The 14,217-nt window shown below is 40.2% G+C and overlaps 1 protein-coding gene across 1 annotated transcript in view; it reads left to right on the forward strand.

The window, feature by feature from the left end:
- LOC111054874 (activating signal cointegrator 1 complex subunit 2 homolog) overlaps positions 1-14,217 on the forward strand; it is a 146,846-nt gene that overhangs the window by 115,088 nt on the left and 17,541 nt on the right. Inside the window, exons 5-6 of the mRNA XM_039440779.1 lie at positions 4,553-4,649; positions 6,914-7,050. Of these exons, the coding sequence (XP_039296713.1) occupies positions 4,553-4,649; positions 6,914-7,050 (234 nt within the window). The remainder of the gene's footprint in view (positions 1-4,552; positions 4,650-6,913; positions 7,051-14,217) is intronic.

Raw genomic sequence — 14,217 nt, forward strand, 5'->3', positions numbered from 1 at the left:
CCTACTTCACTGGAGCGGAACCGAGGCCGTAAGGCCGATACAAAATTACATCAAAGTGGTGTCATCAGAGAAGAGATCGACCTTCACGCCGTCAGAAGCACCAGGAGGTGCTGTTCACGCCAGCTGAGGCACAAGGAAAAAGGAAGAGGAACTTCGACTTGCCTCCTTTCCCCGCCCACATTACGACTGAGCGAAGTCGTCCAGGAGCAACACCTGGGTATCAATCACCCACCTCTGAAGCTACTCAGGGTGTACGTGATAGATTGGCGCCCGCACTTGGGGCACGAGGCAATGAAGTAAGAATCATGAGTGAACAGGGAGAGTCTGATTCAGATGCTCAACACCAGGAGCTGACAGAGGATCAGTCGGTCGAGGAAATAAACCCCGAGGTGATAGCCGACCCCAGAGTTTCCTGGATCTATAAATTGAAAAAGGAAGAAGCATCCAATCTTCTACAAGATTGGGGCATAGTGTCATCTGGAACACTTGCTGAGTTGAGAAGGTTGTTAGTAGAACAACATAAGAAGATGGCTGTACGTTTTCCCAGCCCAAGACCTGGAATAGTGAGCAGAAGCAGTGAGGAATCCAGACACTCAGCAACAGGTACTCATGCTGAAGTTGGAACCAACATTCACACAAACACCCTCATGGACCCAGGGGCGGTATGTGACAAAGTAAGAAGCTGGAGACTGTCATTCGACGGCCAATCAGATGCTCCCAGCTTCTTAGAGAGGCTAGACGAGCTACAACAAGCCTATGGGCTCACTGGCAACCAACTACTAGTCGCACTACCTGAATTACTAGTTGGTAAAGCTACTCTATGGATGCGTAATCGTCGTGACAAGTGGAAATCATGGGACAATTTTGTGACAGATTTCAGATCACGCTACTACCCACTTACCTATGAGGAGGACCTCGAGAATCTAATTCAGGCAAGGAAGCAAAATGTAGGTGAATCGTTTGACGAATTTCTCGAAGATGTACTGACACTCATGAGGCGTCGAGGAGGTTTTACAGACGAGAATAAATTACAGAGAGTGTATAAGAATCTCCTCCCACGGTACAAATTGTATATTCGGCAATCAGATGTTCATAGTATCAACGAATTGGAAAAATTCGCGAGGGAGTATGAACAAATAAAAGCAGAGGAGAAACAGAATAGACAGAATTCGAGAGTTCACATGATTGAGGACACGAAAAAGATTACAAGGCTCAAGGTTGAGACAGTTATAACCCCTACTAGTAACAGACCATCTCTTAGTGAGTCTGAACCCATGTGTGGGCAATACAAGAGACCGGTGCACTGGAGATCACACTGTCCCGATATCCCACCATGTAAAAGGAGCGGAAAGAGAGCACTGAAATGTGTCTGTGATGTGCAGAAGGAGAATAAAACTCCGAACAAGACAGCAGTGATGCGAACGGCACAGAGGATTCCTGTGATTGAAGAGTCATCAAGTGACAACAGACTATTCATTACTGTGACAATCGGTGGTAAAAAGTGTCGGGCATTGCTAGATAGTGGCGCTGAAGCTAATTATATGAGTAATGACGTTTATGAAGTTCTCAAAAAAATAGGGATGATAAGGAAGGTACCAACTCATCACCACGCGATATTAGCTGATGGACGATCTACCCCATTAAATGGGAAGCTGACAACTAATGTAACTATAGGGCAAATCACAGTTCCACTAGTGGCGTCTATAATGGAAGGACTTGAACAAGATCTGCTATTAGGCATGGAATTTATGCGTAAAAACAGAGTGAATATTCACACATTCACAAGAGAGGTGGAGTGGGATCCTCCCCAATTGAATCCTTCAAGACAGCCAATTATGTTGCGATCACCCTTATCGGTGAGTAGGACAACAAAAGTCCCAACAATATCAGCTGTACAATCCGAATCTCAGGACAACAAGGATCACGACAAAAGGATATTCATGCAGGTTGGTTTGAATGGAGATGAACTCAATGCTTTGATTGATGCCAGGGCGGAATTGTCATATATTCCAGAACAAGCATCTTCGGGCAACATAGTGATGGATCACAGGAATGGAATGAGCGACTCTGAACGACAGGCCGCGATTTATGCTCCAACTGTCAGAGCAAAGACTTTGAACTCTGAGAAAGTTAGGATGGAACGAATGCCACCTCATGGCAAGTCGGAATCTAGCCCAGCAGTCGAAATGGAGAGGATAACTCGAGGTGAGATACCAGCCTCCACAGACCAACTGACACCCCCGCTTCACATGACAAAAAAGAGGGTGATAGTGAAAGGATCAGAGTCACCCTTAAATAACAAAGAGACGGTTGAGGTCACAGTGAGGCGAATTACAGCTCGTGTCGAGTCAGATGTTAGTCTCACGGTCAACACAGAGCAGATAGTCCCACAGGATCCCAGACCAGGCCCATCTAAAAATATGGATCTGGTGCTGTGCCACCGCAACACAACACCAGGCAAGCGCAAAAGAGCAGGTCGACCACGCATAAAAGTCCAATTTCCAGATGGACGATGTAAATATGTACCTGTGGACCAGGTGTAGATGATGCTCATAGTGAGTGGCATACACCTCTAAAGGTGATGCCTGGGAGGTGTACACCTCTTAAGGTGATGCCTAGATGGCTCACGCCTTTGAAGGTGGTGCCATAGAGGGCTCCGACCCCCCCCCCCCCCCCCAAGTAGGAGTGGGGTGTCACAAAGTAAAATTGTGACGAGAAAATAATAAATAATATTATTGAAAGACGCTAGGCTATCAGCAAGGCTAGCCGACCGTGGAGATAAGGAAGGTACCGATGGCGCACCATCTTCCGCGCATCGAGACGTTTTCCACCGCCTCTGGCGGCGGCTCAACTTCATCCCTCCACTTTGGGGGAGTATTTAAAGGCCGGACGAGCCCCAGACCACAGCATTCCGCTCACAACCTTCCTGCTCCTGGTACAGCGGCCCGTTGGCTGCCGTACGTCCCCGACCTCCTGCCCTGGTACAGCGGCCCGTTGGCTGCCGTACGTCCCTAACCTTCCATCTCCCTAGGGCACAGCGGACCGTTGTCTGCCGTCCCTGTCCTCCCATCTACCTAGGGCACAGCGGACCGTTGTCTGCCGTCCCTGTCCTCCATCTACCTAGGGCGCAGCGGACCGTTGTCTGCCGTCCCTGTCCTCCCATTTCCCCAGGGCACAGCGGACCGTGTCTGCCGTCCCTGACCTCCCACCACCCTAGGGCACAGCGGACCGTTGTCTGCCGTCCCTGTCCTCCCATTTCCCCAGGGCACAGCGGACCGTTGTCTGCCGTCCCTGACCTCCCATCACCCTAGGGCACAGCGGACCGTTGTCTGCCGTCCCTGACCTTCCATCTCCCTAGGGCACAGCGGACCGTTGTCTGCCGTCCCTGTCCTCCCATTTCCCCAGGGCACAGCGGACCGTTGTCTGCCGTCCCTATCCTCCCATTTCCCCAGGGCACAGCGGACCGTTGTCTGCCGTCCCTGACCTCCCATTCCCCCAGGGCACAGCGGACCGTTGTCTGCCGTCCCTGTCCTCTCAACTCCCTAGGGCACAGCGGACCGTTGTCTGCCGTCCCTGTCCTCCCATTTCCCCAGGGCACAGCGGACCGTTGTCTGCCGTCCCTATTCTTCCTTCTCCCCGGGGCACAGCGGACCGTTGTCTGCCGTCCCTATTCTTCCTTCTCCCTAGGGCACAGCGGACCGTTGTCTGCCGTCCCTATTCTTCCTTCTCCCCGGGGCACAGCGGACCGTTGTCTGCCGTCCCTATTCTTCCTTCTCCCCGGGGCACTGCGGACCGTTGTCTGCCGTCCCTATTCTTCCTTCTCCCCAGGGCACAGCGGACCGTTGTCTGCCGTCCCTATTCTTCCTTCTCCCCAGGGCACAGCGGACCGTTGTCTGCCGTCCCTATCCTGTCTGTCCTTCCTTTTCCTACTTCACTGGAGCGGAACCGAGGCCGTAAGGCCGATACAAAATTACATCAAAGTGGTGTCATCAGAGAAGAGATCGACCTTCACGCCGTCAGAAGCACCAGGAGGTGCTGTTCACGCCAGCTGAGGCACAAGGAAAAAGGAAGAGGAACTTCGACTTGCCTCCTTTCCCCGCCCACATTACGACTGAGCGAAGTCGTCCAGGAGCAACACCTGGGTATCAATCACCCACCTCTGAAGCTACTCAGGGTGTACGTGATAAATGTAACATTCTATACTATCTGGTATCAGCCATCTCCTCCCATTCTCCACTGTCATGATAATGAAAACCTCACTATACATAAACCTATCATTGGAACTCCCATTGTTCTATTATCACTATTATTCAACTTCCAACTTATTGTTCCTCTATGACGTTTATTTCTATTTACTAGATGTTATACTGAGTTTCATGCCAGAATGAGCTCTAGCTTTGTGCATGCATCTCACTTCAAATGTAAGTATCACTTTTCTGAATTATTGTGAATAACTTATCAATAATCACGATATGGTTTCTTCATGTCTCAATACTTGTCAATGCTGTAACCTCCCAATATTTCTACAACTTCTCATTTTTTCCATGTCCAGTAAGAGGCATTTTGGATACTCGATTTGCAAAAACAACTCAATTAGGGGCATTATGGAGCAATGGACAAAAAACCATAGTTAAAACCATCTTTGGAAGGTAATGTCACTTGAATAATATATTTTGCTCTTTCACATTGGTCATTGTATTACTTGAACATTGTGGGAATAGTGCATGTGAGGATATCCCTGTAAATACATACCTATATAATATCTCTGATATAACTGTAAATATAATATTAGTGCAATTATTGAAGATGAAATGGAGGGGTTGCATAGGATGAAGCCTTCCCATATGAAGCAACACAGCATGGGGCAGATACCCTTGGTCTGGATTTTGTCACTGAGTGGTTGGGGGGGCTTCAGCCTAATCAACTGATGGCTGGAGTGATCTCTACAATTGATGTCCAGTGATATTCTCACCTTGGATTGAAAATAAACTTGAAATTTGAGAAAATGTGATTATTTAAATGCAAACGCGATGAGAGAGGCAAATTTTGAAATCATCCACTGGGAGAAATAGCAGAATTTATCTCGTCAGCTGATCAATTTCAAATTATATTTCCGAAAAACTCGACTCTTAGGCCTGCCACAAAGTACACCCGCGCAATCCATGACCAACGCTTATCCACATTCAAGGACAAGCAAACCCACTGATGGGCTGGGTCTGTCACCGCGGAGTCAACCCCCGGTCCACGTCCCATGCTATTTAGACAAACGCCGCGTATAGCCGGAAAAACCCGACCAAAAGCCAGCAGGGTATAGTTTGTTTGAGATAAGCTGAGACAATTCCAGTTGAGAGGATGATACAGTTGTGAGCATACACCTTTTCCATATCTCGTGGAATGTTCTGAGCTAGGTGCAGTTTGCTGCGTGCCATTGCTATGATATGCAATGCTTTTACAAAACTATCCATGATGTGGGTTGGAGAGGCATGGATTAGCGTGGGTCTACTTTGCGGCAGGCCTTATGCTATAGACACTCCAGCATTATTTATTGTTCTGTCACACGATCAGCTGGCTCAGATCTTCGAGTAGTAGGCATGAGATTCGCGTTAACACTAGTGCCAGGTGATGAATTTTTACTTTCCTTGCCCTATTATCATAGGTAAGGAAATTATCGCTATCCGAAGAAAATTAAGGTACCCCAATTTCTCAAGTTCTATACGATTCAAGGGCCCCTGAGTCCAAAAAAATTGGTTTCCACCTTTCTTGCCATATTACCATAGGTAAGGAAAGTATTGCTTTCCAGAAAAATTGAGTTACCCCAATTTCCAAATTTCTATACGTTTCAAGGTCCCCTGAGTCCAAAAAAGTGGTTTCCACCTTTCTTGCCATATTACCATAGTAAGGAAAGTATTGCTTTCCAGAAAAATTAAGTTACCCCAGTTTCTAAATTTCTATACGTTTCAAGGTCCCCTGAGTCCAAAAAAGTGTTTGTTGGGTATTGGTGTTTGTTGGTTTTGTGTGTGTGTGTGTGTGTGTGTGTGTGTGTGTGTGTGTGTGTGTGTGTGTGTGTGTGTGTATATATAAATAAATAAATAAATAATTTTATTCATGGAGGTAACAGGTAAAAACTCATTTTGCCTCCTTCACACAATACAATCATACACTATACAATCCAAAAATGTATTTTAAGAATTAAGTATGAAAAAATGTTAAAAAACAAGAAATGTGATGTAAGTGAAATAATAAGAAATAAATAGGAAGACGGACGCAATTTTTTTTCTTGAACCAAACGATCCGTCTTTTGCTTGAGCAAAAAACTGATGGTAAACTTGAGCGTCTGGACCCGGCTAAAGAGAAGACCTCATACTAAGTAAGATACTTTGACCTGTTGTTAGGTTTTAGGTTCCTAGACCTCATTTTGCTTGGTCATTTTCATCTGCATACCATCACACCTTGACTGTCACATTTTCTTGTCTAGTGATTTAATAAATCTATCTGAATAATTAGTTGTTTAGAGAAACATGGTCACTAAGACAGGCCATCTACATACACATTAATTAAGCCTATTAGAATCAGGCGTTATGTAGAGAAGTGCTTTATGAGGGTTTGGTTTTGTATCTTCGATTTTTAGTTGTTCATTTTTTCTTTACTACTCTATTCCAAGTTGAATTATTTTTGTATTAGGCTATAATTTTTAATGTTATAGTGATTTATTCAGTTTAATTGATTGTTTGTTTCATATTTGAGGCCTCACATTGATCCCAAAACATGAATGATGGAAATGTGTGTGGTTGCATGATAAACATGAATGTTCACACATGTTTATCATGCATGTCCAAATATTCCGATTTGTATCAAAATTTTTATCTTAGCTAATATTCATGCATTCCAAATTTATTAATTTCCCTGGTTTCAGTTTCCTCATCAATCTTACCACATTGAATAATGGGGCTCCATTCTCTCTACTGGATATTTTAAGAATCTTCAACATCCAAAAGGAAATAATCAAAATCAAAATTCTTCCTCGAGGAAAGGCATCTATTACAGCAGAAGGTAATGTCTGACTATTTTCTTGTGATGGATAAAATGAATTAATTCAATGGGCGCATTATCCACCAGAGGGTGAGGAAACAGTATCTTTCACCTGCAACTATAGTGAGGTTCACGTTATAATGACAGTATTTGATCGACATTGCTATCCTCGTCCATCATTTGCCAAACAGATAGTGCTATCCTTTTCTAGCTCTGCAATGTTGCCAGATCGTTTTTTAACAATGTAGGAATATAAAAACGTTAAGTGCGGCTGCGAAAAGCAGGCTTGGCCGCGTGTGCTATACAAGTCTCCTAGGTATAGTAGCTGCCTGGCCCACTGAGCGATAAAGTCTCCCAGTTCTTGTATACCAAGAACTGGTGCACCGAGAGCTTGTATTCCACCAATATCACCTTCTACAAGTCAATCTGTCAATAATTTGCATTTATGAAAGTTGGGACTGTTCAAAGTACGAAATGTATCAACTTGAATCCTTCATAGCTTGCTTCTTGATAGTTTCTGAAGCACTAGAGTCTGTATTCAAAGAACTTGTCGATTGTACTGTTTTTTCATGAGTCATTATAAGCCAGTGGCATTTTCTCTATAAAAGCGAGGAAAGCAGTGCTTGCCTTGGCCATGAAGAGAGTAAAATAGAAATTATACAATCTCCAAGATTGCTTGGAAGCTCTGCTAATATTTGTATATGAAGCCAGCATAATTTTGGAAATGATGATTTGAACTTAGTGCTCTAGCTGACAGTTTCTATCCGTCTACAGCAACCTATCTCACAGGTTCTCGATGGCTACAGTTGTAGCTCTATGCCATAGGGTCCTAATTGACAGAATCCCAAACGACCAAAACGCTGTATTTTCCCAAACTTCCGAAAACTACTTTTTTCCCAATTGGCAGAACGCTTCCTGTCATTTGCGACAAACTAGAGAAACTTTCTATCGTTTGGGAAACCTATCACTTTCGGTTGTTTTGGACTCTCAACACTTTCTGTCATTTGCGACTCTCACCACTTTCGGCTCAATGCAACAAACAACGTTTTCTGTCGATAACTCACTTTGATAACCGTATATGTGATAAATTATTACAATACTTTATAAACTAATCAGCAGATGAAACATTAACAACAATCACAGGCAGATCAGGGCTGCCAACCCTATAGATACCAATTTCATTTTTCTTCCACATCCATCTTCCTTGTCACCTGTCACCTCATCTTCGTTGTTCCGCCTCTACTCCTCTCAACCTTCTTTCTTTTCTCTTTTTCTCTATTCATTTTTCGTCTTTATTCTTTGTCATCCCTCATCTTTGTATGTATATCCGACTATCCATGCATGTATCATATTTCTCTCCTTTCATCTGAATATATATTCTTTCCAGCACACTCCTTCCTTCATTCTCACAGTTCCTTTACTCTTTCCTTCATTAACTATTTTTACACTTCTCTCAATTATTCTCCTTCGTCCCCCACTCTTCACCCTGAACCCTTTTCTCAACCCGAGACTCGAAAGCACCCGAAATTGCAAACCTTCTGAAGGTATTCTACATCTTCCACCACTGGTCATAAAAAGTGCTCACTGAATTCCCTCTGTGTATTGCATCATAATCCCACCCTTTACTAAACTCTTTCGTCTCTTCCCTTTAGTACCTTCCTTCCTCATATTTTGTCCCTCCTCTTGATTCCACTTCATTCTTCCACTCACACCTCCCTTTTCTACACTGGCAGCTAATTTTACATTCCAGTTTCTAACTTGGCAACTAGGCTGAAGATTTATTGCTGCTATACTAAAATTCAATTTGTGTCAGCAGTAGTATATTTTCGTTACTTTTGGGATAACTCAAGTCAGGACAACCTTGAGTTGTCCCAAAAGTAACAATTGGGTTTCAAGGTCACCCAGTAGTAGTATAAAAATGGCGACTCTGGAACAGTCACTCAGTAGTAGTATAAAACTGGCGACTCTGGAACACAAGTGTTCCAGAGTTGCACTTCACCAGAGAAATCTCCTATAATGAGAATAACAACGTGGTGCATTTATAATATCATGCATAAGTTGGTTCTGCATTGTCCCACCAGATCGCATAAGCATGTCAACAGTCGCTTGTAATGGCTTGTAATGAGTGGAAGGAGAAAAGTGGGCTGGCATGGGAATATGGAAGGAGAGTGTCAGTCTTTTGATCCGGTTTTTTATAGCTGCATCTGGCAGCCTGCCAGGCTTTCAACTCATTTCTGAGGTAGCCTCAACAATAATATTGCAAGCACAACCAAAGGCCAATTAGTGGCCTATTATAAAAGACAAACAATTTCATTCCTTTGTGACATGTAGCTTTCTGCTGACAACTCTTGAGCTGAATTATGAATATATATCATTTCTATTTTTCTATAATCTGTTGATATGATAAGTTCTTTAATATGATATGGAGAAGAAAAGGAGGATGATAAGAATAATGGGAAAAATAAGAAGAAAATATTATTTGATGATCATGAGTAGAAAAGAGTAGGATGAGATGATGATAATGATGATAATAATGATAATAATAAGAGAAGGAGGAGTGATGATGGGATATGACAGATAAGGAGAAGAAAGAGAAGAACTTCTGATCATTTTCTTTCCCTCTCATAATTATTATCCTTCTTCTCACTTCTTCTCCCACTATTATTCTCAGCTCTTCATCTTCTTCATGTTCTCTTCCTCTTCCTCCTCCATTCTCATCTTCATTTTCTTCTTCCTCTCCTTATTCTTCTTCTGCTATTTCTTTGTTTCTTCTTTTTCTCCTCCTCTTCTTCCTCCTCCTAGAAGAAAAAGAAGAATAAGAAGACACAAAGAAATAGCAGGAGAAGAAAAAGATGGAGATGAATAAAATGGAGGAGGAGGAGCTGAAAGAAGAGGAGGAGAAGGAGAAGAAGAAGTAGTAGAAGAAGAAGAATACGAAAAAGAGGAAGGAGAAGAAGAGGAAGAAAAAGAAGAAGAAGAAGAAGGGGAAGAAGAAGAAGGAGAAGAAGAACAAGGGGAAGAAGGAGGTGATGGAGTAGGAGGAAGTGTGAGTGTTAACTATTGTTAACTATTATTAGGAGAAGAATCTCTTTTTTTCAGAAAAATTATGGCTTCTATATACTTGATCAGGAAATAGTTTTCTGGTTGAATCTCTCTAATTAGAAACTACAACAAAATATAACAGTGAATATATATTAAAGCATGCATACCGCGTGGGGAATTTTCAGTAATTATTGAGAATTGTATTGAATACTTGCTCTCGTATTGTGAAACACATATTTCTCATTTATAATTTGTGAGAGGAATTCTCAAATGATACTTGTTCTCTTATTGTCAAACTCTCATTCTTTATTTTTTATTTGTGAAAAGGAAAACCAACTCTTCATGATCCAATAATAGTGTATTTAATAAAAATGAATCATTGATTGAAAAGTATACATATGATTATGAATTCATACTATAAGTACCCTACAATATATATTCCTTCTAAAAAAATGATAATTCTCTAAGACAAGTGGATTGGTTGAATGCCTGTTTGAAAGACTACGAAAGGATGACAACCTCTTCAACCAACTCGGAGGGCATTTCTATTCTAGAAATTAAACTCTCATACACTTAAAACAGGATAATGTGTGGTAAATTCCAATTTATTCCAAACTCCACATTATTTTCCTACAATCGGAGAGAATAGTTGGGCATATTTTAAGATATTTTTTAAAATTGCAATTTATTCAGTTTATAATGCTTTTATGATGTGATTGTTATACTATCACCCCATACTCTCTTTTGTTCCATATTGGGGCTTCCTATCACATATAATGTGAGTGATGTATATGTGATAAAAATTATTTTTCTAGATTGTGCCTTGGTCACTGAGTAGAAATAATTTTGAAACCAAAGTTCTTTATCGAAAATTCAATTCAAATTCAATTGTTGATCAATCCAATTGATTAACAAACAAAATCATCAAATATATTATTATTACCATCTTCACGCTTACCATCTTCATCCATTGATTATCCACATTCTCTTCCCAAATCACTAATGGAATGCCCTGCACTAGCAACCTTTATTCTCTGCATCCGCTCTTGAATTCACTTTTATCAAATTAATCTTAGCTTTCCCTTTATATGTCTTCTGCATTGAGATTGGCATTAGAATCAATATTAAAAGGATAGATATTGGTTGAGCTTGCAGAAGAATATCACAATGAACAAAGGAAACAGCTCGAATGTGTAAAACTTAATGAATAACGAGAAAGCTCAAGATAACTATTAAAGTATTCAAGCCAAGTCTAATAATTATTATGATGATAGAACAGTGATTGGAAAAATATAGGCCTATATTATATCATTCAAAACATTACTAGGAGAAATACATTCAGTACCTTTTTTCAACTTTATATAATTGTTGGGATATTAAAACTTTGAATAAAAAACCTCCAGTAGAGAACCTTTGAAGCCACCATCTTTTCAAATGTTGCCAAATCAAATCAGAGAAATCTTGTATAATAATTTGCTATATTAACTCTGTGATTGAATCTATCAATTCCTTATTAACTCTTCTCATAGTATCAAATGATAGTTCTCTATCTCCAAACCGGTATGCCCTCACATTATCAAGCATTCTGGAAGATCTAAGAGTTCAAAAGTGAATTTCTAAAAAATAATTAAGATAAATATTGTAGTTGTTGGTGGTACTTGAAATGCATGTTAAACAGCTCATTAGTTAATAATAGTCCAGTTACGAGATACTGAAAAAAGGCAGTTTTGATAATTAATTCCGAAAACACAACATTTTTCGGGTAATGATTCTGGAGTATTGGATATCTTTACAAAAGTTGACCTTATCTTTACAAAAGTTGACCTTATCGATTCTTTCAAAACTTTTCTCAAGTGAGAGAAAAATGAGTATATTGTGATTCCAGGCTATTAACTATGTATACTAACATCCTGCAGAAATTCAGCTTCACCAATATTATGGATAGGGTGACTTATGTAGTTTAAATGAATGTAATAATAGTAATACATCAGCTTCTTCTTCTTTTCTCATGATATCTTATTCTCTTCATCTCCTACCTAATTTTCTTCATCTCCAAACTTATTTTTCTTCATCATCAAGTTGTAGCTCTTCTTCTTTTTCTCATTATTCTGCTTCTTACTATTATCTTTTTGTCATCATGTTCTATTATTTATTCTTTTTCTTCAACTCAAAATCGTCATTTTATTCTTATCATCTACTCATCTTCTTCTTTTTCTTCTCCTCTCCTTCATCATTCTATTCTTCCTCTTCTTCTCCTTATTCTTTTTCTTTATTCTTCTTCTCATTGGAGAGAGAGAAGAATGGGAAGGAGTAGCAAGATAGAAATAAGAAGTGGTAGAACTTGAAGAAGATTAGATAGTGGAAGAAGAAGGAAGAAATCTTCTTCTTTTTCTTCTTCTTCTTCTTCTTCTGGGAGGAGGAAGAGAAAAAGAAGAAGAAGGAGTAGCATATGAGAGAAATAAGAATTAGTGGATCATGAAGGAGGAGAAGAGGATAAGAAAGATGAAGATATACTATACAATAGTGATAAAAAATAATAAATATTTAGAAGATGATGAACTGAAAACTTAATATTTTCTTCTTCTTCTCCTCTTTTTCTTATTCCTTTACTTCTTCTTTACATAGCATTCTCATTCTTACAGAACACAGAGTAATATAAATGATACAGCCATGATTCAGCTGTGAGTTTCCCAATCATCAGGAGAATGTTGGGATGAAATGCAAAGAAAACAGAAGGCGGTTGAATAATATTATTATCATCACAATAGTCCTATAATTGCTATAATTGCTTCACATGTTGACAGGTGTCTGGTGCCGAGTTGACTGTGTGTGTGCATCTGTGTGGTGTGTTGTGTGTGTGATAGTGTGAAGGAGTGAGGGGTGACTACCTGTGTCAGTGGAGTGGGTGATAGAGTTGTTGTGAGGACGGAGTGCAGAAGGGGGGTGAGCGAGACCAGAGTAGGGTTCTGCGCGCTATCTACAATCTGGCAAAGGAAACTACTCGATTACGCATGAACAGATAGTCCTATTCCACTAGCCTTCTGTGCTATTATTAATTCTGTGACTCCACCTTAAGGTAACCGAAGTCGACCAAACCTAACCTCAAGGTCACCCAAAATTTCAAAAATTTGAAAAAAAGATGAAAAAATTGAGAATAAATGAAAAATAATCGAGAATAAATAAAAAATAAATGACTGGGGATCTATAACTGGGGGGCTATAAAAGGAGTTGATCTGCAAGGAGTGGGACATTGGTCATGTGACAGAGGGAGGTGGAGTGGGGGTCGTTGAAACAGCCTTTGTTGAAAGTATAGTAAGGTGATTTCTTGTGCAGTCGTGCTGTCAGTACGTGTGTTTGTGATTTTTGTATATTCAATAGAAGTAGCAATGAATTGATGTTTCTTATTTATTTATTTATTTATTTATTTATGGAGACAACAGGTCACCCCTAATGTGTCTCCTTCACAAATACAACAATACAAGATACAATATGTGAAATACAACAATACAATGAAAAAAAAAATGAACAAAGTAACTTTCAATTGCAATATTGTTAAAAGAAAAAAAACTATAGAAATACAAGAGAAGGAAAGAAAAATAGATGTATACAATAAAATAATTATAAAACGGAATATAGAAATGAAAAGGTTCTAAAATTAAAATAAAAATGTTACAAAGAATGGATAAAACTAACAAATGAATGTCAGAGGACTGGTACCTGCCAATGAAGCAACAGAATGAGTAATGTACGAGAACATAGTGCAATAGATACACACCTATATACAGCAACAAATAATCGACAACACCACTGAGCAAGGATATCTCACAATAGACTGTTTAATATTCTATAAAATTTTTCACGAGAGAACCAGAAGATGTCCAGTTGCCCAGAGAAACAGTTGAAAAGTCTTTGAATTCTGTTGACTGGAGAATTATAGTGACTCACAGTTCTGGACCGGGGCACAAAAAAAGAGAAAGTGGAGCGACGTGATATGGTAGATATATAATATTTACATATGAAAGCAAATATGGGGAATCTATTTTATTATTTAATAAGCTATGAAGAAAAATTAAAGACTTAACATCTCGTCTTGTTTTTAATGATTTCAATTGAAACATATTCTCAGAGTGTCAGAGGGAAAGTCAA

This window comes from Nilaparvata lugens, chromosome 14, assembly GCF_014356525.2.
Source record: "Nilaparvata lugens isolate BPH chromosome 14, ASM1435652v1, whole genome shotgun sequence".
Lineage (NCBI taxonomy): Eukaryota > Metazoa > Arthropoda > Insecta > Hemiptera > Delphacidae > Nilaparvata > Nilaparvata lugens.